The 25950-nt window shown below is 41.3% G+C and overlaps 2 protein-coding genes and 1 long non-coding RNA gene across 4 annotated transcripts in view; 2 read left to right on the forward strand and 1 right to left on the reverse strand.

Annotated features, from left to right (window-relative positions):
- Nucleotides 1–18: 18 nt before the first annotated feature.
- LOC144024486 (uncharacterized) lies at nt 19–11846 on the reverse strand. Its single transcript, XR_013284787.1, has 3 exons — nt 11707–11846; nt 9838–9922; nt 19–390 (listed from the first exon to the last, which is right to left on the reverse strand). It is a non-coding gene; the product is annotated as an uncharacterized LOC144024486 (long non-coding RNA).
- Nucleotides 188–10696, forward strand: prdm2b (PR domain containing 2, with ZNF domain b). Of its 2 annotated transcripts, none has more exons than XM_077530802.1 (4): nt 188–419; nt 4101–4186; nt 4425–8737; nt 9133–10696. In XM_077530802.1, exons 2-4 carry the CDS (start codon nt 4168–4170, stop codon nt 9148–9150), a joined length of 4350 nt encoding a protein of 1449 aa, XP_077386928.1. In that variant the 5' UTR covers nt 188–419; nt 4101–4167; the 3' UTR covers nt 9151–10696. The 2 variants fall into 2 exon arrangements, with proteins under 2 accessions (XP_077386928.1, XP_077386929.1); XM_077530803.1 differs by lacking the exon at nt 188–419 and adding an exon at nt 484–1131.
- The window catches only part of LOC144024484 (kazrin-like), an 89069-nt gene continuing 74557 nt past the window's right edge, over nt 11439–25950 (forward strand). Inside the window, exons 1-5 of the mRNA XM_077530805.1 lie at nt 11439–11595; nt 11725–11834; nt 13341–13446; nt 14732–14878; nt 14969–15055. Of these exons, the coding sequence (XP_077386931.1) occupies nt 13395–13446; nt 14732–14878; nt 14969–15055 (286 nt within the window). The 5' untranslated portion in view covers nt 11439–11595; nt 11725–11834; nt 13341–13394. The remainder of the gene's footprint in view (nt 11596–11724; nt 11835–13340; nt 13447–14731; nt 14879–14968; nt 15056–25950) is intronic.

Consider the following 25950-nt stretch of genomic DNA (forward strand, 5'->3'; position numbering starts at 1 on the left):
CTTTTAATTAAGGTTCGTGTTTCAAAAATAAAAATTGAAATTTCAAGTTTATTGACTAGATTTTATGCTGCTGTCGTCTTCCGTGTTAAAATGAACAAAGTCAAAGTAGTGCACTGTTACGCTTTTTGGGCGCAGACATGTTGACATGGAAGGTACCAAAGTGCACCACGAACGCATCACAGCCAGATTAGATGCTCGCTAACCCAAATCTCCCCCTGCCGTGGAGAGGCGGCGACGGGAGGGCGGCGAAGCGGCGTGTGATTGGTGCTCCGGCTCATCTCTCATTCCTGGCAGCCAATCGCGTCCGGAGACGAGCTGCTGCTGGCTGGCTCCTGGTGTGGTACAGCACCGTGCGAGGCGAGCTGAGACAACCCCGAGATAACAGCTGCACTGGAGGAAGAAAGGAAAAAACTGTCGAGGTGAGGCCTCGTTTTGTGCGTGTTTGACACAAGGGGGGGACACTTTTAACTTGATACGACAAACTTTTGAAAAAGGCCGACTTCCAACATCGGACACCTCCGCTTAAGTTAGCCGCGGAGTGATTTCTTAGCACTTGGGAGCTAAGTTGAGCTAGTGGCTAGCATTGGGAGGCTAGTCGATGAGTATGAAGGAGGGAGGAGGAAGAGGAGAAGCAGGAGAAGGGGGGCTTTTCTCCACTTTTATACCCGATATCAAAGTCGTCGCTGTGGGCACCGAATAACACCCCAAAGTCGTTAACGCTAACCGGTCGCCGGAGCTCTGCCCCCACGCCTCGCCACCCAGCCCTCCCCCCCGCTCGAGTGGCTCCTTGTCGAGGATGTGACCTTCCTGAGCTCCCGAAAAGCATGAAAGCCATCCATCGGCGAGCCTCCACTTGATGGTGGCCTAGCGCGGCGAGCTAAAGCTAAGCCGAGCGCCCGACTCTCTACCTCCGCCGCCACGGTTGCTGGCTGCTGGCCCCCTCCTCCAGCCCTCGCCAGTATCGGGTAGCAAATAAAAATATCCCCTCCATTTCGAACGTCTGCGGGGAGTGTTCGAACCGAGCCGGCGCTCGCTTTAAGCTCCGGCGGAATAACCAGTCAGTCGGGTTGTCAAGACGGGCGAATGCTAGGCGAAGCTAGGTGGCTAGCCTGGGACACCTCCGAGCAGATGGTAAACTATTTTTTTTAACCTCTCAATTGGAATCGAACAAACTTCCGTTCAGACATTTCATCCCCACACTATGGGCGTCTAATGTGTTTTGATCACATCTACAAGGTTAAACGAGAATCACATCCGATCAAAACGCCATTTCTTTAAAGTTGTGCAATCGCGTAAAAAGCATTTATATTAGATACTTTGATGCGCAATCAAACAAGGAAATTGTTAATTTGGACACAATAATGTTGAACTAACTTGAGGTTAAATGCCTCGCAGTGCGCTATGAACTTTGAACTGTTTTTTTTTTTTTTTTTTAAGTCAGTAAAAGATAAATGGATCTTGCTGCTCAGCTCTTGTGACATGGATGAGGCTTCCTTGTTAGCTCATATGTGAGTTGACTAAATGCATGGATTGTGCTAAAAAAGGGTATAAAGTAAGAGTTAAGAGTTTCAAGCAATGATTAAGGTTTCAAACTAGTGGTGTCTAGTCCGGGTTATGATTTCAAAAGTCAGGTTTCTACTCAAGGTCACGCTGTCGGATGAGAATGTGAAACCGAGGGTCGGTGTTAAAACAGTGATGGGACTTTAGGTTTCAAACTTGGAGTTCAAACATTTTAAATTCAGGTTTCAAGCAAATTTAGGTTTCAAACTTGGATTTCACTGAGGGCTGTACGATTATGGGAAATAATCAAATTGCGATGTTACCCCCTGCCGCCTTTCAAAATTGTAGTAACATTTTTTGAAGGTCTTTTTTTTTTTTTTTTTTTTTTTTTTTAACGTACTTTCAACAAACCCTTGTGATGTCATTTTCAGTCACAGCAAGTTGCAAAATGTGTTTTTAAAGGTAGTAATTGTACATGAAAAATAACGAAAATATAAATTTTATTATAGGCAAAATATTAATGTTAGACTGCCGAAAATGCCTAATAAGTAAAGTATCCCTTGAAAATTATCTCATTGTTTTTTGGGGTTAAAATTTTCTGCATCACAAGTACGTACTACCTTTATTAGTACTTTGTATCGGGTGACTACTCGAGCTGAATACTTGTACTGGTATCAATCTGAAAAAAAAAAAATGGTATTGAACATCACCAGCAACTATTCAAATAGTGTCTTGATGAGTAATGGCATCACATGGATGGAGGGAACCCCTTTCAAGTCACATTATGGATCCCTTTAGGCTTGAATGTGATTCAGCTTCAATGAGGCCGTCTGACTTGGTCCGTGTTGACATCATGCAGTCATTAGTGCGTCCTCAAGTGCACGCACACGCAATGACTGACCTCACACAAACTCCCTCACTGTGCTTTGGTTTTCAATTAAGACTTTGTAACGCCGGGTCCCGTGACCTCCCAGCTGGTCACGATGGACTTCAGAATAGCCGTTGAACGCGTCACTCACGCATCATTCACCCCACTTTTAATTCCCGTAAGCCATAAATATAGAACAGATGAAAAACAGTAACTAGGAGTGACTTAGCGTGCCTTTTTGTGCTGCCAGAGGACGTGTCCTTGCTCAAAGCGGCTGCGCAAACTGGTTCATTGTGTGCGCTTCTCGACCTGCAAATCTTCTTTGTCAGTACATTGTAAACTGAAGACCCCCATCCTCCCGTATACCCTTTATGAACTGTATAGGCACTGATTTATAAGCAACATTTTAATCCCCACTTCTTGTATGGGATCAGTTAACCACTGCTAACACACAAAGACAAAAGAAGCAGCAAAAAACACATCACAGAGGGCCCATACGTACATCAAATTCCTAATCTGCTAAAGGTCTTAATTTGGTTGGAGCCAATCGTGCCGCCGGCTTGCGAAAACCTCATCGAATCTCAGAATTCAAACGGCGAAGTGTCCGAGCAGCTAAACAACGTGCTAATGCTCACTGTGAAAGCTGTGTAACGCTTAGAACGTCGGCTGGATATCCTCATGCAGATTTTTACCATGCCATGACGGACGCTTCTCACATCGCACACTTGTTTATAAAGTTGCCCAAAGCTGCTTTATAAATAGCCCGAATGCTTGATTCATCTTGACTTACAAAAAGCTTGAGTGACTCAAGTGAAGGTAAATTGACTTGAGGCTTTTTCCTTTTATAAATGTCATGGGTATGACAACGGTATGTTTAAAAAGTCAAAGGAAAACTTAAAGAAATATCAGAGCTCCTATATACTTTTTTTCAAAATTTAAAATTACCTTTAGTGTCAGTTTTATTACTATTGTTGTTGTTGTTATTTATTTGTTTATTTTTTAAACCAAAACAAAAAGTACAGAGAGTTCCCAGGGTCAGCAGCATTTTTAATAAAGTTAACTACAATGTAAATAAATAGTTCCCTGAGGTTAACACAGTTTTAAATTGATCTACTATCGACTGTCAGATTTTTAGGCTGACACAGATATTCGTCAAAAGACGATAATTGGTCCATCCCTAACCAGAATAAAAAGTTAATTTTATGAGTAGATATGTTATGAGAGAGAATTTTACAAGAATATGGTAGGGTTTTTTTTTTTTAGTCTTAATTTAACAATGAAAATTAAAAGTCAAAAGTGATAGACAATGAAGATTTAAAGTTATTAGAATTGAGTTGAAACCTCACAGGAATTATGTCTAAATATTCATACAGTACAACTCAAATAATGTCCCGTTTATTGAGTATAAAGTTGTTAATTTCACAAGTCAAAATGTTACTCCCTCCAAGTAAAATTGGGTTATAACGTAACATTATGAGCCTTGTAGATTTAAGACAGTTTACAAGAAAAAGATGTTCTCAATATGACAGCATACGTTTAAGGATTAATTCAGTTTAGTAAAGTAAGACAAAGTTACATCACAGCGTTATTTTTACATGATAAATTATTTTGGCTAGTCTTATTCTGAGAGGCCCTATCATTCAAAGTGAGCTTTTCATTACGGAAATGTGGGTCAAATAGTTTTGCATTGTTCTTTGAAACTGTCAAGCTTTTCTTGTTTTTTTGTCTGCAGCCAAAAGAAATCTGCAAGACCAGATCGGGCCGACTTGCAGAAAACAAGTGGAGACCAACCTTTGGAGATGTGGGATGGGGGAGAAGGCAAGTAGTGAATATGTCGCCTTTCCGGCAAGCATCTGAGGCACAATTTTCAGTGGAATGAGTGTTGAAAGGAAAAAAAAAAAAAAAAAACAGGACACGCCCCGGAGTTATAAATATGTCTGAGCAAGCTATCAATTTCTACATCACTGCATGACCTTTAAAATATATTGTCAAATATAACACATGATCCTGGGTGTCGATTCATTATTTGCCTGACATTCCTGATGGATGTTGACAGGTGTGATTGAGGAGGATGAGAGGCCATTAACACAAGGAGCCTCCAAAGTCCCACCTACGGAAATGACTGACCACAGAGATGTGCAGGACATGTCACTCGACCTAATGGACGGGGCAAATGGGGAAGAGGAAGAAGATGCTAATGATTTGCAGGCTCCTGATGAAGCTCAGCAGCACATAGCCCAGCGGCAGCCCGACGTGTCCCTCAGAGGTATCGGAAGAAGCCAGTCCCCGTCTTCCCCGCCTCATGGGCAAGAACAGGAGGCAGACACTGATCCCGACTTCGACCCTTTGCTCGAAGGGGATCCACACGGAGATTTATTTCCCTGTCAGCACTGTGAACGGCGCTTCTCCACCAGGCAGGGTCTGGAGCGCCACATCCACATTCACGCCGTCGCTGGCCAGCCAGCGCAACTCTTCAAGTGCCAATACTGTAGCAAGTCCTTTGGCTCACAGGTGGGTCGGCGGCGCCACGAGAGGAGACACGAAAGCGGCTTAAAGAAGAAGCCCGGCTCCTTGGCCGGAACTGCTCATCTGCTCAGCCCTTTGGTGCAGACGGACGTTTCCAGTCCCGACTGCACCAGCCCTACAATTCACTATGCCGCTGTGGGGTCACAGTTAACTGGAGGACCTGCGCACTATGAAACGCCGAGCAAGGAATCAGGTCCTAATGCTGACCCTACCTTCATTTTAGATGAAAATGGAGCATCTAAAGAGCTCCATCCTTGCAAGTACTGTAACAAAGCATTTGGCACACACACCAACATGCGACGGCACCAGCGCAGAATACATGAACGGCACTTGTTACCAAAGGGCGTTCGGCGGAAAGGCATGCTCCTCCAGGAGGCGACAGTGCAGCCGCGACCCGACGCTTCGTCAAATACCAGACCCGCCCTTGTGTACGTACCCAGTGCCGACACAGAAGATGAGGCTGACCGGGACGATTACGTTGTGGACATATCCAAAAACATCTCAGAGAACTTGAGTTTTTACATTGACGGCAAGATCGTGTCCACCAGCACGGTGAGCAGCTGTGAGGTCATCGAGGTGGACACTCGATCGGCCGCCCTGTTCGGTTTGGACACCGTCATCATCAGCCCCAACCAACTCAGTCAGGCGCTGAAGGTGGATGCTCGAGCCAGTACTGCCAAGCAACTGTCCAACTTCTGTCCACCGTCATCCAAAAGAAGAACGTCGACACCGCCGCTTGTTCCCAGTCTCAAAGTCGAGACGGAAACGTCGTCCACGGCGTCGTCCTCGCCTAACTTGATAGTGGGCGGCCTAATCCAGCAGACGACAGATTCGTCAGGGTTTCAACGTGAGAAAACGGTTTATCTGTCGCCCAAGCTCAAGCAGCTCCTCCAGACGCAAGACGTTCAGAAGTCCATAACGCTCATAACGGAAAGCAATAGGCTGGCGTCCCCGCTTTCTGTCACGCCGCTGCAAGGTCCCTCGGGTCGGTTTAAAAGACGAACTGCCTCGCCCCCGTCGTCTCTGCAGCTCACTTCGCCGTTTAGAGAAGAAGAATGCAAGTCCGAGACGGTGAGTGCGTACACCCTCAAGGTACCAAAGCTGGAGAACCTCAGTCTTGGAAACTCTCTGGACAAGGATGACAGTGCAACTTTGAACCCTTGTGGAAGTAACCTTGCCCAAATCTCCTCTGGCAACGCTTGCAATCAACAACCTCTGGACCTGTCAAACACTGTCAGTAGAAGAGGGGACACCTCCAACAAAGTTCTGAGCGATTCTGCACTTGATTTGAGCTTGCATCGGAAGACTGTTGCAGATGTGGACCTGAAGGGAAGTGCAGCACCGCAGCTGCAAGTCAAAAAGAGGAAGCCAAACACCAGCATGCTTGAAAAGGTGCTGATGAACGAGTACGTGGGTTTGCCCTTGCCGACAGAGGAGGGACCTTCACCGCTCGCCAACCTCACTTTTCAACCGCAGTCTCCCAATGTTGAGTCTGCCCACCCGTCTCCTCCATCTTTAACCCCCGTCACCATGAACCCCTCCTCACCCGGCACTTCGAGCGTGACATCCACAACGCCGCCTCCCCCCGTACTACCCACCATGCCCTCGCCGCCAGCCGTGGCGAACTCTCCTCTCTCTCAGCCCTCCGACTTGGCGGCCCAACGGCCTCTTCCTGTCCTATCACCAAAGATGTCGCCAAGGTCACCGCAGCTCCCGACGGAAGAGGCGGGGAGTTTGTCTGCCGGTGATGACAAAGTCGAGGAAGAGCAGCATCATTCTGAGACACTGGACTCCCCGAACACTCCACTCCAAGATTCCCTCGATCATCCTGCACCTCTTGAGCCTACTTCAGCCGGCCTGTCGGCTACAGAAGACATTTCTCTGACTGAGGCAAGCAGCAGCCTGTTGAATGGTGATACTCACCGAGACCTCAACTCAGGAACTCCAAAGTCTGAAAATTCTGACTTGGCTGCTCTGTCACCCAGGCCGGAGTCTGTGCCGACATCTCCGCCTCCTCTTGTGTCACAAGACCCAGCCCCACTGCTGCTTCCACAAAGCCTTCCTCACGCCAAGATAAAAGAGGAGCCTGAGAATTGCACAGATGATCCCTCTGTCATGAACCATGTGCCTCGGGACGACGTTGACCCTTCACCTCAGCCTCTCGAAAAGAAACCTGATAACCCCGCAGCCGAAAAAATCGACTCATCTTACTGCAAGACTTTTGTTTGCAACGTCTGCGAGAGCCCATTCAGCTCCATGAAGGAGCTCGGCGGGCATATTGCCCAGCACGCGTCCGATTGGCCCTTCAAGTGCGAGTTCTGCCTGCAGTTGTTTGGCGACGCGGACGACCTTCTCTCCCACCGTACCACACTACACGGGGTGGGCACCATCTTCATGTGCTCCGTTTGTTCCAAGGAGTTTGCCTTTCTCTGCAATCTGCAACAGCACCAAAAAGATCTGCATCCAAATGACGTCTGCACACATACCTCCGTGGAGAGTGGTAAACTCAGACCACAAAACTTCACCGACCCATCCAGAGCCAAAGAAGAAATGAGCGTCTGCACACCAGCACAAGAGACTTCTGAGGAAGCGGCAGAAGAAAATGACGCAAAGCCTGCAAGGGAAGAGCCTGCCGTTAATGGTAATCACACAGATGACAGCGCGGAGGACCCCAATGAGGAGCTCTACACTACAATCAAGATCATGGCCTCTGAGGACGGAAAGCCCAAAGGCCCCGACGTCCGCCTGGGTCAGAACCAGCATTACCCCAGTTACAAGCCGCCCCCCTTTCCGTATCACAGCCGTTCCCACGCCGGCTCCATGGCCTCCGCCACCAACTTCACCACGCACAACATACCGCAGACGTTCAGCACGGCCATCCGCTGCACCAAATGCGGCAACAGCTTCGACAACATGCCCGAGCTGCACCAGCACATTTTGGCTTGCGCCAACGCCAGCGACAAGAAGCGCTACACTCCCAAGAAGAACCCCATACCCCTCAAGCAAATAGTCAAGTCTCCCAACGGAGTCGCGTCACCCTCAGCGGGCCAGAGTGCCTTCCGAAGAATGGGCCAGCCAAAGAGGCTGAATTTTAACCAGGACGTGAGCAAGACAAAAATGAGCGCCCTGAGTAAGAAGAAAAACCAGCTGGTCCAGAAGGCGATATCACAAAAGAATAAAGCCGCCACCTCGGCAAAGAAAGCTTACGTTAAAATTGAAGAGGTGCAAAATAGTGTCTGTCCCCACTGCAGCCGGGAGTTTACTTATCAGGCCAGTCTTAGCAAGCACATGGCCATCAGCTGTCCCATGAAGCCCGCCGTGATAAAGGGCAAGAAAAAGCTTGAGGACAAGAAAAAAGAAGCCGTGTATGGCGTGGATAAAAATACAAGGAAAAAGGATTGTGACGCTGCACAAACTGAGCCGGAAGTCAAACCTCTCGGAAAGACGCGAGCTCGTAGCTCCGGTGCAGCAGAGCTACCTGAACCGCTGCAGACGGGGAAAGGCAAAAGTGTGCAGAAGAGGCCCGCTTCGTTCCCGGCGGCAACCCCCGCCGCCAGCAAAAAAAACAAAAAGAACCAGGCTCAGGCGTCGCCCACACACTCTCCCGGTGACGCCGCAGCACAAAAAACGCCTGCGAGAATGCAGCGGATGGGCAAAGCGCCGCCCAAGAGGTTGGCGGAGCCCGAAACGTCACCGCCGCAGCCCAAGAAAGAAGAACGCTTCTCCCTACGAATGAGAGAGAGGCTCGGCGGTCCGGTCACCAGGAGCTCGCAGATGACAGCCCCCGCCGCGGAGGCCAGATCCGAAGAAGCACCCACGCCTGATGAGCTTAAAGACGCTCTGGTGGGTGATTCTGGATTTTCTGGTTAAAGGGGGAGTTTGCAGTGTTTGCAAGATTTGAATGTAGTAGTAGGGATGTCAATGATAATGGCGATATCATATTATTACTATTAAAAGCAGCACATCTGTTAAAAAGGACAGTTTGTCTTCCTTTTGTGCAGTTCCAGCACCCTCTGTTGGTTAGTTTATCAGTGCATTTTAATTCAAATTAGGCATGTTTTGGACACCTACATTTAAGAGCCATGCTAAGAGTTCATCCACAAATGGACTCGGTTAACACATTGTGTGTGCAAGTATGACTTTTTTTTTTTTTTTTTTCTTTTTAAATTGCAAACTCCCCATTTGATGGTTGTGCGATTGTGACGTGCACATTAAACTACATTGCTGTGTCGTTCCAGGAGGTGCTGATGAAGTAAGCCATGTTGACCTCGTCGGGTTCCTGGGACATCGGGATCTCGTTGTCCCGTACTTTAAAGGACCACTCGACTGCCTTGCGGGACTGACTGTTTTCCTTTTCTTCCACTTGTCATGCAAACTAAACTGAGCCTCCGTTTTTGTTTTTCGCAAGCCTTGCAAAAAAGAAACACTGTAAATGGCAGTGAGTTAATATATATATATAAATATATGTAAAATAAATGTGTCATTACTTGACCCAAAACAGTAACATTAGGGCTCTGTCAAAGCTGATCTATTGCAAAGGGCAATCATGCATCAGTTAGGGAAACTCGCTTCTCCGTTTGGTTGTTTTAGGCTCATTTTGGACAACTTATTTTCCCTAAGAGCCTACTAATGCATGAGTTGAAATATAGTATATAATCTCGACAAGAAATTTCCAAGTCTCTTCCAGTGGCCACCGGCTTCAGTTCATGCATTTTGTTTTGTTCTGCAAACCTATGTCGGATTGCATTTGTAGTGGTCATATTGTAGAAAATGTTCTATGGGCTTATCATTTGTGCGGGGAAAACAAATGTGGCAGTTGACTGCAACAATCGGTCCTCAGGAATTCTGTGTGCGCGCGTGTGCATGTATGGATGGACAACTGTTAATTTCTCCAGTCTGGATCCTGATGACATCTCATGTTTTTTTTATTTGTCTGTTCATACCTGTTTGTTTCTCTGACGTTAGCAGGCGATTCCAGCGGTAACGTTAATGTGGTCCTCTCGCCGACTTGACGTGATGATGCTGATCCTTGTCCAAAAAAAACAAAAACATTAAACATCACTCGCATGTCCCTGCAGCACTTTAGAATCAACTGCCAAAATGTGTCAAAGATTGGCCTCGTGAATTGAACAATGGAATGTATACATCATTGTCAGTGTTTTTTTTTTTTTTTTTTTCATTTATGTAAATCGATCACTACAGGTGCTCGTCAAAAATTTAGAATATCCTTAAAAAGTTGAATAGTTTGAATAATTCCATTCAAAAAGTCAAACTTTAAGTTGTGGGCCCTGATTCTATAATCTATGAAAGTTTGATGTTTTGAATGGAATTACAGAAATTATTCAACTTTTTGAGAATATTCACACAAAAAAAATTGACGAGCACCTGTATGTTCACAATGCACGATTGAAACCTTTTTGGACAAAAAAAAATGTAACAGTATCACTTATTCCCACGTTCTTTTGTGTGTTTTTCTTTTCTAAATGTAGTTTTTGTTTTGAGAGCCATGCAAACGTAATGTAACAAAATGGATGCCGGTGTCTCTCCAAACATGCTTTTATAAATATTTCTCCGTCATTTCGAGTACAGGCGCTGCTCGAAACACTTGTAGCATGTACATGGGATAGTCAAATTGAACACTATGAATGGACTCTAATTTATATTTCCACAATGAATCAAGAAAAAGTGTTTTGCCTTGCAGCGTTAATGTTAAATTTGTGTTTATGGATGAACAAACATCCCGAATGACCTCAAGTAAAGCGTTGCTATAAAATTGACCCAACAAAAGTGGTTTATTTCTTACAGTGGCCATGTCCTTGGATTTATTTAATTACATTCTTACAGGGGAAAAATGGACGTAATGCGCTTCAGACTGGAAACTGCTGTGAGACTTGACTGAATCTATTTTTTATTTTTTTGGTAATACTAAAAAAAAAATCTGCCTTTACAACAATGAAATACTTAGTTTTAATTGGTAGCCTACTAGTCCGCACCATGTGCCGTTCTATTGTAATAAATTGACACGTCAATCAAATGTGAAGGTTATTTTTGCAAAGTCAAGATTTTTTTTTTTTTTTTTGTATTTGTCGTTGTTGAGCCGATCTGTAACGGATGTTTTGCAGGTACAGTCGTGAGATATATTTTTTTTGTTCAACTCCAAAGGTAAAAGCCAATACGAAACCACCCATATGCCTTTAAATTTGAATTTAATTTTCGTTATTTTACTAATGTAACAATTACTTAGAAAAGAAATGGTCAAATTTTGCAGGCCCATATTCTTTTTATGTCTTTATGTAGACTTTTACAAAAAAAAAAAAACATACATAAAACCATTACAGATGTTTGACAATGCGAACATTTTTCACTACACGCGTAAAAAAAAGTTATCGATTAACGTCCTAATTAATTGAGGGGAAGCTTAATGAACAATGGTGAGGTAAAGGGAAGTTGTTAGCAGAGCGGCAATGCCACCTAATGGCTGCCATAGATCATTTTTGCATGTGGCCTAAAAAGCTAACACTTCCTGTTTTGCGGTGATCAGCTTTTAGGTCGAATTTCAACGCCTGGTCAGTATCTACTAATTTGCTCCAGGCGTGCACTGTGTGTATTTATGTTCATTGAAGTCCCTGTCCTTAGAATGGAGTCGTGTCCATTAACGTGTTTTCGTAAGGGACGTGCTGGATATGAGCCACTAGACGGCGGTAAGTCCATATACTGTATTACAGTCTTTACTATCAATTAAAGCCAGGCACATAACATAAAAAGCACCTTTACATTTGAATAGACTTGCTGAGCTGTTAATGTTTCATTACCTTCACATGCTCTCACAGGGACCGGAACAATGAAATTCACAAGCAACGCATGCGAAGTCGACATTTCGAGGACTTTTTTTCCAATCTGGGGAGCTGCACTTTTTGGCTGTATGTTTAGATTGCACCAGGTGCGTGGAAACATGTTGACTACGTTATACCGCTGCGTTCTCTTTTCATACATATGCAATTCCTTTTGATTGCCACCTGGTTTGACTCCGGAATTAAAACGTCAAGAGTAGAAGCTTGAACTTTTTTTTTAATTATTTAATTATTTATTTTTTTTATATATAAACTATTTCAACCTGCTGATAACACCTATAGCCTCTCTGGCGAGGAGCTGTTTCTTAACTGTTAGCTGTCTTGGGCTCATGAAAGGTTGACAGCAAAATGAAAGGAATGTTTAAATTCATTATTAAACCACCTGTTGTGAATTCGGCTCTGATCGAGAACAGAAAGTTGTGCAAGAATGTACTGAAACATTTAACAGTTTAGAGAAGGCCAGATTAAGTTGAATTAATTTGCCTTTAAGGTTTGCCCCAAAGAAGACTAAGCTATCATTTTCTGGTAATGTATTTTACATACAAAAATATCACAGTGTATGTAACCTGGCCTGTAACTTAAAACACTTACCTCAAATCAATGCCCCCAAGACATTTTTAAACAAATATAGCACTCTATAATAATGTTCTTGTAAAACCAATAAAAAGTAAGAATTAAACTGTATTTGCCACATTTGTCACTCCAACTCAACGGACATTGTGCTGCGCTTCCTGATGTGCATGCTTTGGCCACCAGGGGGCAACATGGGATACATATGGCTAAGCATGGAGACAGTCACAGCACAGCTCAACAAGCTAGCTAGTGCTACCATTGTATTAAAAAAATAATAATCTTTTTTTTACAATACTATCTTTTAACCCATCTATGGTGTTTTGCATTGTTTGTTAGAATGAAGCTAAGCATTTTTTTTTTTTTTTTTTTTGGGGGGGGGGGGGGGGGGGTGTATTCTGCCATTTAATGGTCCATTATTTGTGTGATTAATTTTCAGAACAAGTGAGATTAGGTAGTAACTCCGGACACAGTGGTTGGTTGGGCATCACTGGGATATAAAACAATATGTGCAAGTCATGTGACAGTGCACTTTATGGCTGTAGTTTATATTGCACCAGGTGTATGCTGTCAAATGGTGAAATAGTTCTCTCTGCAGCATACCGCTGTGCTCTCCTTCTTTTCATGAGAACGCAATTCAGTGCAGCTCGCCACCCAGTTTGACTCCACAATATTGCAACTGGAATTAAAATGCCAAAGAGTAGAAGCTTGAACATGATGATTTTTTTTTTCCTCCCTTCACTGAAGCTAGAAAAGGGAAGTTGGCCTGAGGTCGCCATGCCAACCGCATCCCAATGCAACAGTGCCTCTGAGGCCTGAGAGAGTATTTTATATTGATGTAATTTGATGCCAGCATGTGCTCTTTGATCTCGTTTGGCTACACACAGCGTGGGATTTGTTTTTGACTCATTATCCAATTTTCACTGCATACTTCAAGTCATTCATCAGTTTCTTCCCAGACGTTTTCACCACTTCCTCATCTTTTCTTTTTTTTTTTTTTTTAACCTTCTCTGTCCTCATCACAGGGCGGAGATTAAAACCTCTCGAGCTTCCCGGCGGCCAACCGAGCCTTGAGATGGATGGAGAGGATTTGCATGAAGAGGAATGCAAAGGGGAGGAAGTGTGATGAAGGTGTGTAGATGAAGGAGGATGGAAACGATGTACAGTAGATCAAAAGAATTGCACAGCATCTCTGTATTAAATATAAAACATACTGTACATACTAGGAGGAAATTAACATCCCCAGCTTCCAGCTTGCAAACACACAAAAAAAAAAAACACTGAATATTACATCAAACACATCGCAAGATAAAAGAAGTTCATATTAATACATATTTGAATTAGTGCTCTGTATTATTTACAAGCACATTTTTAAACATCTTCATTGTTTTAAGATGACAAGAAAAATGCTTTTATACTGTACTTCACAAATACTGTGATGACATTCATTTTCGTAAACAGATGTCAAAGGTTAAAGGTGAAGTCAACCCCAAAATGTTCTTTACAATATGTTATATGAGCCTCTACTTAGCTAAACATAATATTGTGTTTGTGAAATATGAGTTATGCAGCAAAATCCACCATTTTTAAAAATGTTATTTATTTATTATTATAAATCATGGCTCAGCTTAAGAAAACAGGTGAGCTGTGATTGGTCGCTGTCTGAGCCCTGAGCAGTGATGTCATTTTCAGTCGATAGCAAGTGACAAAATGGCCGTCCCCTGAGATGGCTCAAAACGGGTGGATTTTACTGCTTAACTCATATTCCACAAATGCATTATTAAATAGAATGCTGTGTTTTAGTCTCGTGTAATAGGCAGAAATGAACACGCCCACACATTTTCTTAATGGCTCACAGTTTTTTTTTACAAAACACGCCGAGTCAGATGTAACCCGTCTTCACTCGTTTTTGTGGAAAAATCTACAGTTTCATTCTCAAGGCGATATAATACTGCAAGGCGCCTGTGGAGTCAAGAAGTGCAGCTATAAGACGCTTCTCACACCGTTGAAGTGTCCAAGAGAGATCGTAGATTAGCACAAATTACTTTCCAAATTTTGTAAACAATTCCAGACCACATGGCGACCGACCATAACGTACCTATTTGTAAAATTTGACCGTATTTGGACATAGAAAGTTTCTGTCGACTGTGATAATTTGCAATGAAATCCCAGCTCTGTATTAAATACAAAACACATTACGTCACCATTTTAGCTCCTTGCCTTTTGAGGCACTAAAAAAATTAACTCCTGTAGAAGCACAACAATATTTTTGACTAGCTTTATTCTGTCTGTCTGTCTGTCTGTCTGTCTGTCTGTCTGTCTCTTTTTATATATATATATATATATATATATATATATATATATATATATATATGTATATGTATATGGCCCCTCCCTTCACCACCAACTCACCCAGCCAACCATTCTCCCCATCCTCCCCCCTCCCTTCCCCATTCCGCTCATCTACACAGCGAGCACTTCTTGCTCACATCGCTGCGAGCTAGCGGGGCTGCGTCTGCTCCCTCAACGGCAGCAAGTAGGAAGCGGACGTTGTTTTGGAAAGGTAAGCCTTCCTTCCTTCCTGCCTTCCTTCCTTTCTTCGCTGTTTTTCTCATGCGACCGTGAGTGACGCGCCTCCCCCGTCTCACCGCAGCCGCCATGGACGACACGCTCACCTGCTGCAGCCAGGACGCCACCTTCTCTCAGGTGTTCGGGCGACAGGGACAGTTGATGCAAGCCAGTGAGTTGACGTTCCTTTTTCTCTTCAACCTGCGGAGGGTTTGACATGCGACGGGGACGCAAAGTGCAAAAAAAACCTCCCAAATGCTTATCATGTAATGTTGGTTCATGTTTTCATCAATTTTGCACGGCCCTCGAAGGACTTGATAAATGCTTGACTGCACCAGCCAACACTCCCATTAGGGTTTTTTTTTTTTTTTTTTTCTCGTTTAGTTCATGCAACAGATTGCTCTCATCCATCACTGATGCAAAAGGAAGCTACAAGGTTGGCATATGTTCACGAGTGGCCGATGCTTAATTGTGTGTCCGTGATGGTAGCAAATCTGCAAAAGTGCATTTTTTCTTCTTTAAAAGGAGACATTACAATTTTCTTTTGTCAAAAGAGGATACATGTTATCGTCTGTAAACAGTTTAACGAGCCACTGCCCACTCGGACTAAATAATTAATTGAATACAAATTGACGTTAAAGTATAGTAGAATGTAATTTTCAAATTGCAAAGGCTGCAATTGGATTTGTTTATTTTATATATATATTTTTTTTTTACGCCACTTGTTTGGTAGCGTGTAAAGGAAGAGTAGAGTAAGTTAACAACTGTAATTAAAGTAGATGAATAAAATATAAATTATATATATTCTATTATTATTATATATAAATTCACAATTTATTCACTTTTGCTATCTTAAGCCTAACCTATAAGACCAAAACATTTTTGTATAATTAATCTGATACTGTTTATTGTAATACAGATTTAAGTTATTGTTTGTGTTTGTTGAAAAAACGAAAACAATTAATTAATTAATTAATTCATTCATTCATTCATTCATTCATTAATGTTGAGTTAGACTTATACTGATTAAAAAGTACAATTGGGCATGCTTCACATGCCCACAGTTGACAAATATTAATGACCTTCCCTGATCGAACCACAAGAGGGCAACAATAAACTCAAGTGAGTAAAAAAAAAAAAAAAAAACTTGAGGAGGGATCGCAAATGAAGGAAAATCCCCCTTCCAGGATGACCAAACTGCAGTGGATGCCGAATGGGCAACAATTGACATAGTTTGTGATGCTAAACAATATTAACTGGAGTAGTACGAAAGTCCGTTTAGGATACAATCCAAATATGCAAAATCCCACTGATTAGCTGTAGTAAGAAGAGCTGAAGAAGAAGAGCTTTTTAGTTTTTAAAGCCTGAAACTATTCGACCGTCGCGCTTTTAGTTACATACACATTCATTTATTTTATTTTATTTTTAAGAAAACGGGGATGCTATAACTCAAGAACTTGACTTGATAGAAAAAAAAACTGAGCTCAGTTTTTCATCTTCTGTACCCAAAATGAACAGCTGTCAGACCTTAAGTCTTTTAAAAAGACTGTTCCCCAGTGTTATTTTTACTCCGCCCCCCCTACTGCAAGATGTGCCAATGAGAGTTCGACTTTATGTTCCAATAATGACTTCTGAGCATGAATACTGATGGTGAGTTATGTGCTCTTAATGTACTGCATTTGATCATTCACCGCACTCGAAACTGTAGCGGGTGTATTAGCAACCCAATTGCTGCTCCATACAGGAGAGTAATAACTTTTATTGCGCAGGAAGATTCGTTTTATTAATTAAATGAATAAACAAACAAATGCGCTTGACCAATTAGCATCTATTCGTGATATTTGATTGACAGTTGAGCAAAGCGCAGTTTCAGTGCATTCAGCAGACACACCCACAACTGTGACATCACAGTAGGGCCACATTCTGAACGACGTGTTTTAAAAACACGTTTTTCCTACGCAGGCAGCTCGCAAAAAAAATTAACTGGCTGTGTAATTGCTTACGAGGTGGGCGGGCGTTTCAGAGATTATTTGTTCAAAAGCAATTCAAAAGTCAATTTTCCATGTTATGTATCACTCAGACACGATCCTTCCTCCTCAATGCATATTTATTTATTTTTTTCCCCCGCGTCAGCAGTTTGACGAGGACTCGGCATCCCACGAGCGAGCGCGTCATATTCATAATGCAGATATATGAGGAGGTACGCAGGGAAATGCTGCAGAGGTTGAATTATTGACAAGTCAAAGTTTTCAGGAGCAACCTTGAAAGGATTCGCTCGAGGGACGTTATTGTCGTGTCACGGTGGGGAAAAAAAATAAATAAATATGGTGTGGGCAGCCAGAAGGTGGGATTGCCTCCCGAGTGAAATTCGCAGCTGTTGCGTCCCCATATGAGAACTTTATGACGCATCCGTTACGGTTGATGCCAACGAGAGGCGCCTGCGTGGAGGTTCAAAGCAAGAGCGTCGGCGCTATTTTTAGATTTCAAATGGCGTACGCTCCCTGGACACTTCATTAGGTACACCCACGTGGCTGGAATGGCGCATTACTTGTAAAATGTCGGTAATATTATATCCGTTGTAATCTTAATATCGTGGTGAGCAGATGTTTAGGTTTTTGCGCCCATAAAAATAATTAACTCATTTCGTTGGCTTCGTCTGCCTGTATTGCTCCACCCGCTATATGACTTTGGTTTCTTTATTGATGGTCTGACTGTACCGTCATTGGCTAACAACTTATTATTTGGACCTGTGTAGCTAATGCTGTACACAATTGCCTAGTGGTTAGCACATCTGGCTCACAGTAAAGCATCTGGGTTTGAATCTCAGGCATGAGAGTGAGTAAGTTGTTCTATCTAAGCTCTGTGATTGATCAAGCGAGACATTATAGCGATGAGAAAATGAATGGCTGGAAGTATAAAAAAATAAAATAAAAAAAGACAATAACAATGAGCACATATTGCATGAAATTTGTCCAGCAGAGCATCTGGTGGTGGTCCTTGTCCAAATATCCTAAATGGTGAAAGCTGCTCAACTTTATTTACTGCCCAATCCAATCAGTGCGTGTCACTTGTTTGCCTGGTGCACAAACGCGTTGACTTATGAGGTGTTTAACGTCCTCCATTTGCATAAGCTGCTCGACTTCCTCGCTTGCGGCGAGACACATGCGTCTTCATTAGCTCCCCGCCGCCAACTCCGTCAGGCCGCTCAATAAAGCAATTGGAGTTGGCTGACAGCGGGAGTTCGCCGTTTGTGCTCGGCGGCAGTAGTTTCAACACAGAGTTTGTGTTGGTGCGTGCGTGTTTGTAATCCGTAATCCTCATAATTGATTTGTTTTGTCGAATATTTGGTAGCTAACGTCTCGGTAGCTATCGTACTAGTTTGATAAATAACTATGAAGCTTGTTTTTCTCTAATTCTCCCATCTACCTCGCAAACTAACTAATCTGACTAGTTTTTGTGTAATTCTTCTAACTTGGCAGGTAACCAACCAACTTTTGGGTAACAAACTAGTTTGGCGCAATCTTACTAACTCGATTTAATGCATTTTTTATTTTGTATTTTTTGCATAGCTACTGTTTTGTGTAATCTTGCTAATTATTTAGAATGTTTTTTTTTTTTTTAAATCTAAGTAGCAATAATAAAGTAGTGATGAAATCAAATGATGAAAATGAATTTATAGTAAGTAGTAGATACTTTTTGTGTACTCATACTGGGTTATATGTAGCATTTTTTGTGTTCATGCATATTATCTAATCCTGCTAACTAAAGAATGTACTACGTGTTGAGTAATCTAGCTAGCTAAAATTTGAGTGTAATAACAAGCATAACTGGTGTACTCATTCTACGTTTTACGTAACTTTTTTTTTTGTGTTCATACATAGGCCACTATCTTTTACATAACCCTGCTAACTAAAGAATGTAGAATATAAGAATATGCTTTTGTGTACCGTAACATAATTAGCTAAAGTTTTCACATAGCTGACGAATTAGTACTAAATTATTTTTTTATTTTAAGTAAATAGTTTTTGTGTGGTCATTCTAATTTTGAAGTAACTACTTTTTTTTTGTGTTCCAGCATATTAGCTAGGTAGCTGGCTGTTTTTCTGTATCTTATATTTTTGTAAACTTTCAAGCTAACTAACTATATTGTTATGTTTAAAAAAAAAAAAAAAACTGTCGTAATAATTTTAAACAAGTTAAAATATGTGGGAGGGATAAAATTGTATTATAAAACAACAGCAGTAACAACAACAACAAATTGTTCTTTATATATGGCCTTTCTAAACTATATTGTGATTTTTCACCTGTTGCTGGTGCAGTCTGGAATGTACCCCCCCCCATTGATAAACGGAGGTTCAACCTACTCTTTCATACCAATAACTACTTTTTCTGCAATTGTACGAACTAGCTACGTAGCCAGTGAGCTAGTTTTTGCGCAACTATCTATCATCTTACTAGCTAACTACTTTTTGTGCAACAAACAACGCAAAAACTAATTTCTGTTTAACTAAGTCATTTTTGTGTAGCTTGGTAGGCTAGGCTTTTGTCTAGCTAGGCAGCTAACAATATTTTTTGTAACCTTACTAGCCAAACTATTTTTTTTTTACGCAATTATACCAGCTAGCTAGTTAGCTTAGCTAGTTAGCTTGCTAACAATTATGTGTATAACTCATGACAGTACTTTTTGTGTAATCGCACCATTTTTTGATAACTAGTTAATCAAAATACAAATAAACTGAACTGAAAAAGTAAAACTGAAAAAAAAAAAAAAGAGTTAAAAGTAACTGAAAAAGGACGTATATTTGGGCAATGTTTTAAATTGAAACGCGTGTAGGTGAGCGGACACGTTTCAAGTAGCTGCACATGATCTGAATATAGCTACTTGCGTGTTCACCTCCAGTGAACATCTTCCCTCAGATTGAACGCCCTCACATCTCCAACACTTAAAAATATGCAGCCCAACGTGCTTATTTTTGCCGCATCAGCTCTGCATCAACGCTGCTTTTAAATTTGGAGCTGTTGCAGCTTTCGCAGAACCGCTCAACAGGAATCCGGTCCTGGACGACAACCGAGAGGACAGTGACAATCTGTTGTTCTTAAAATATCAAGAGTGAATTCCTACGTCAGGGCAGCGCTTTTTCCGTGTTTGCTGTCACAGCTGCTTTTTCTGCATCATGGAGTCGTGTGCCGGAATGTCTGCTGACTCCACATATCTGCCTCCGAGTGCCCACTCGCTGCATGAAACTCCTCCTCGCTCTCTTCACCTCTTCACTGTAGCCGCAGAGCCGGCCAGCATGGTCTCACCACAATTAAGCACCAAAAGGGATGCATTATTAATAGAAATCTTGCACAGTAACTTGGAAGGTCATCACTGCAGAGCTTTGCTAAGAAATGTTATCATGAGAAAGAATGCATAATATTCAAAGAATTAATATTATTAGGAAATAGGGTTTTGTTTTTTGTTTTCTGGAAAGAAGTCCATATATTATGAGAAGTAAATAGTAATTTTACACAGAAAAGCTGCAATTTCACAAGAATGATTTTATATTATAGAATTAAGAATTTCGATAGTCACATTACAGGAAAGTGAGGATTTTATGAGAAATAAGTCATCATTTTACAAGTATTAAGTCACTGTATTATGAGAAATAAAAATAAATTTTAGGAGATTAACAGCCTAATATTATGGAGGGAAAAAAAAACATTTTACAAGAGTGAAGTTCTGGCTTGTCCATCACAATATTTAAAGGAAGAATCTTTATTTTATATATATATAAAAAAAAAAACTTACCGTATATTTTGACAAACAAAAAACTTCATTTTTTTTTTAAACAAAAAAAAAGGCATTTTTATTCATATTATGAGAACGATGTAGTTTTACATGAGAATTGTGTAACTATTAATGTTACCAGAAACTTTACAAGCATCAAATTGTATTATGAATATAAAAATGAATGTATATTTTAAAGGTTTAGAATAACTGTCCAAATACTGTATGTAAGAAAACAAAAACACCAACCCCCACCCACACCCACAATTTTACTTGATTTAAAAACGTATTTTTATGAGAAAAAGTAGCAATTTTACGCAAAAAAAGTTCCATTTCATCGTTTTACATTGGATTTAATATGGGAAGTCATTTTATGAGACCAAAGCCATAATATTAAACACTTTTTATTACAATAATATTTCAAAACATGTTTTGAATTTTACAAAGAGTTGCAATGTTAACAAGAATAAAGTTACAATATTGGAAAAAATAATTTGCAGGAATCAAGTCGGAATTTTATTAGAAAAGGCATACTTTTCTTAAAAAAACAAACAAACTTTTTTTTTCTCCTGTTTTCATGTTGTCTACAACTTCATTCTTGTAACATTTATATTGTCATAGCTTGCTGCCATTTTTTGAAAAATTCCCCACTAAATGGTTGCATAATCATTCCAGGACACACGACGACAAGTTCCACACAACTTGAGCGTCGTCTTTGTTGCTGGTGTTTAACGCCCAGCTCAGCGTGATTGTCACCGACGTGACATCTTCACATCCCGATTGTTGAGCAGCGGCGCGATGCCGAGCCAGAGAAGTCTGTCCCCCCCCCCACCCCCCCCCCCCCCCCCCCCCACCCCCCCCCGCCGCCGCCGCCCGTATAAATATGCATCAGTCGCCCCTGTGGTGATGAAATGTAGCGCATTCTCTCTTTTAACATGCAAGGCGCACTCGCTCGCATGGTGAACGCATCAACGTTCCGACCACAAAGGAGACATCTTTTACACAAAGTATGCCACGTACGACGGATATATTTGCTATATAAATATTAGACAATGGTTGTTTTGGAGAAGATGTATACAATCTTAAAAGTGCTGGCTGAAAAAGTAGCCCAAATCGGGTGAAATAGCTAACTCCAGTACTGGGTTAATTGTTGTTATCACAAAAGTGAGTACACCCGTCACATTCAAACTATCTTTTCATGGGCGAGCACTGACGAACTGACACTTTGAAACAATGAAAAGTAGTCAGTGTAGATCTTATATAACATGTATTGTTCCCTCAAAATAACTCAAAATACAGCCATTAACTCATTTGCTCCCCAAAACGTATAAATACGTTCTATTTTAAAAATGTTTTACATGTCCCAAAGACATATTTATACGTTTTTTTTTGTTTTTTTTTAATGTTAGAGCATACAGAAGGCTTTGATGCAGCCTCTCAACAACAAAGAATGGTTTAAGAAATGGTAGTTATTACACAAACGTCCAGCAGGTGGCTGCAGAGTAAAGGAGTTCAATCGGGACAATGTTAAAAAAAAAAGAGCTAAATTACTCACAATTCTAAATAGATTTGTCAATAATGATGAAACCTAGCTATATTTTAATGCTAATTGCTGCAAAACGGAAACAGATAGAAATACACTTTTTTTTTTTCTCCCCTGATGAAATAAAAGACATTTTATTCTTTCTTTTGGTAAGTTCCATGTTTTTATAGCAATCGAACATATTCTGTAGGCCTTGCAAAATCAGTCAAAATCCAGTAAAACAACCGGGAGCGAAGTGAAGGGAATTGCTTTTGTGAAAATGGCTCGGAATGAATGAGTTAATAGCTAAACCCCATGCAACAAAAGTGAGCACACTCCTATGTGAAAATGTTTTTTTTTTTTTTTTTTTCCCTCTTCCCTGCCCAGTGTCGTCTGACTTGTTAGTGTAAAACTGTGTTTTCAAACTGCTTGGTCAAAAGTAACCCAAAATGGGTGAAATGGCTGACCCAATACATGGCCCAGCAGGGCCCGTGCAAATTCTGGGTTACTTGTATCCAGCGCATTGTGTTGAGGATTGGAGAAATTTATTTCAACTTTATTACACAACAAAATTGCTTATGCACCTCAGCCTGCCCAAATCCAATCTTCGAACCTATCTGCTGCGTCAAACCAAATATGCTACAGCCACCCAACAAGTGGGTTAGGAAAACAGTACAGCATTTTTTTTATTTTTTTTTGTACATTCTGCATGATGTTCCAAGAACAGACTTCAGTCAGGTTTTAAAAGCGGAAGAGCTAATGAGCGCGCACTACATGGTCACAAGTGTGTTCGTGGGCGTGGAGTTGTCAGACTAGAAGTTGATGTAATTGAAGTGGCTGGATGAAGCAGCGCGCTGAATCCGACTAAAGCCGCACTTGAAAGGAGGACGCTCGTTGCGGAACGTGACGAAAATATTTCATCATGGCTGTGTGACATTTGTGTACTTTTCACCTTATGCGCTCGTTTGACCTTGTGTTGTATATCTGCTCGAAAATCATAAAAATACATTGTTTAATAGGGCTGGGAATCTTTGACTGTCTCACGATTTGATTCGATTACGATTTTTGGGTCTCCGATTCGATTGACATTTTGATTGATATTTGATTGACAAATGATTTCTTCTTCAATTTACAGATATGCACAACATTGTCATGCTCTACTCCAGTCTGCTTTGCAAGACAAAATGACAAATAGAGACATTAAAGTGTCTTTTTTTGTTTGTTTGTTTGTTTAAACATTTATTAATTAGCATGTGGGCTACAACTGCCTTTTCCCCTTCTTCTTCATTTCTAATTTAAATAAAATCGATTTTTGGATATTAAATATCGATTCGATTAATAAATGAGAATCTCAATTCTTTTATGAATCGATTTTTTTGGCACACCCCTAGTGTTTAATGGTCTTAACTAAATATTTTTTTTTAATTATTATTTCAAATTGAAAATGCCTTGAAGCCATTCCAACCTCCCCAAAAGCACATAATAATAATAATAATAATAATAATTAATAAATATCCATCCATCCATTTTCTTGACCGCTTATTCCTCACAAGGGTCACGGGGGGGTGCTGGCGCCTATCTCAGCTGGCTCTGGGCAGTAGGCGGGGGACACGCTGGACTGGTTGCAAGTCGCCAATCGCAGTAATAATTAATAATAATAATAATAATTTGTACATTATTTTTGTTATGAAAAGTAGCACTCTACAGCATTGCTATATTGTGCTGCTCCTTCTGTGTGCCCTTTGGCCACCAAGGGGCAGTATAATACATAAATACACAAAGAAGCCAATCACAACAGCTCAGCCAGATCTGATTCTGGCAAATTCCTGTGAATGAACTTCCATGTTTTGGTTCCAGCTCCCCACAACAGGCTAAAGTGCTATAAAAAATAGATGGCTGGAGGTTCATGTGACAACAGGCGAAGCGACGGGGAGCTTGCAGTGTTTGATGGGAGCAGCGTGAAGGTTTTTCCAAAAGCGATGCGTCTTTGAACTTTGCTTTTGTCGAGTTGCACACGAGCGTGCTAATGAGCGCTGGCGCAACCTGCAGTCGGAAGTCAGCCTGGGTCGTCTGCTGAAGTCACTTGTGAGCTTTGAAAGCAAAATTGACTGTAATTGCGTTGACATTTGGGGTTGACTGATGAGAGTGTAATGTGGTGAAAGTCAATTAATTGTTGACATCATCGTCAGTGACCCGGTCAACATGATAAATCAATTCCTGGCCAAATCAAAGCAAATCATTACGTCATGTGAATGTGTCCACAATGACCAGATGGGGGCAGTGTTGCCTCTCTTGCAAGTTTGAGGCAGCTGCACCCTCCAGCGCTTTTTCATCCCCCAAAGATTCCAAGCCACTTTCTGTGACTGATCACACCTAAAAGGCTGCACAAGGAAAGCGATCATCTCCTGCAGAGAACATTCTGCACGTGGGAAATTGGGAATACGGTCTGTGTGTGAGTGTATGTCGTGTTTATATCTGCAAGCAATTAGCTGCTGTTTCCATATCAACTGAAGCAGCGAAAGCTTGCAGAAATGATTTGGCTTCAATTATGAAAGGATTACCAACGCGAGTGCGAGTGAGCCGCGTCTTGTTTAAAATTCACATTTGCAATTCATACATTTGGAGAATCGAGCAAAGTTATCCACTCGAGGTCCCCCCCCCCCCCCCCCCCAATGCGGGTTTCTGACTTGGCTTGCGCATATTACATTTAATGAGCAGCAGAAAAACTGACCACAAGTATGGACAGAAGTAATGAGACACACAGAGCAATTCCAATTACGGGAAGTGCAAATGGATGAAAATATGGAGTTTTAGTTCATCCCCAAAGGGTGTCGGTTAGGTTTAAACGTCAAAGTCATCGATTGTAAATTCCCCTGATGGATGCAGTCATTAATTGAGAGACGTGACCCGACTACATATTTGTTCATCAATTGTAGTGCAGCTCACAGATTCGCAACTGCTATGATCAAAAAATCTTAGCTTTTTAGCTAACCAGCTACTTTTTTTTTTTTGTAATCCTACAAACTAGTTTTTTGCATAACTAATATTTTTTGTCATCAGTGAGCTAGCTAAACTGCTGCCTACCCAACATTTGTGTCACTAACTAATGCCCTTTTAGTAGTCCTGCTGATTAGCCGGTAACTAATTATTTGTGTAATCATACTAGCTAGTTTTTGTATAATCCTGCTAACTAGCTAGGGAGAAAATTACTTATTGCATAACACATTTTTGTGGAACTACTTTTTTTTTTTTCACAAAATCCTAGCTTGTTAGCTAACTAACCACCTTCTTTAAAATAAATAAATAAATAAATAGCCTTATAACTAAAATAATTTTTGCATAAGTAATATTTTTTTCTTAATCTAACGAGCCAAATTTCTGTCTAACATTTTGTGGCATTGATCCCCTTTTGTGTTATCTTGCTAGCTAACTTTTTATTTAATCCTGAAAGCTAAGTAGCTATTTGTGTCATATTTGTGTCATCGTATTAACTATGCCCATCCATTTTCTATTACACTTATCGTTATTGGAGTCCCAATTAACATTAATATTTTGCCTATAAAAAAAATGATATTTTCATGATTTTTCATGTACCTTTAAAAACACATTTTGCAACTTGCTGTCGACTGAAAATAACATCACAAGGGTTCAGGTAACCAATCACAGCTCAGCTTGTGAATGTCACATGACCAAAACTAGAAAACAGGTGAGCTGTGATTGGTTACCTGAGCCCTTGTGATGCCATTTTCAGTCAGCAGCAAGTTGCAAAATGCGT

Source organism: Festucalex cinctus, chromosome 8 (assembly GCF_051991245.1).
Source record: "Festucalex cinctus isolate MCC-2025b chromosome 8, RoL_Fcin_1.0, whole genome shotgun sequence".
In the NCBI taxonomy this organism is placed as follows: domain Eukaryota; kingdom Metazoa; phylum Chordata; class Actinopteri; order Syngnathiformes; family Syngnathidae; genus Festucalex; species Festucalex cinctus.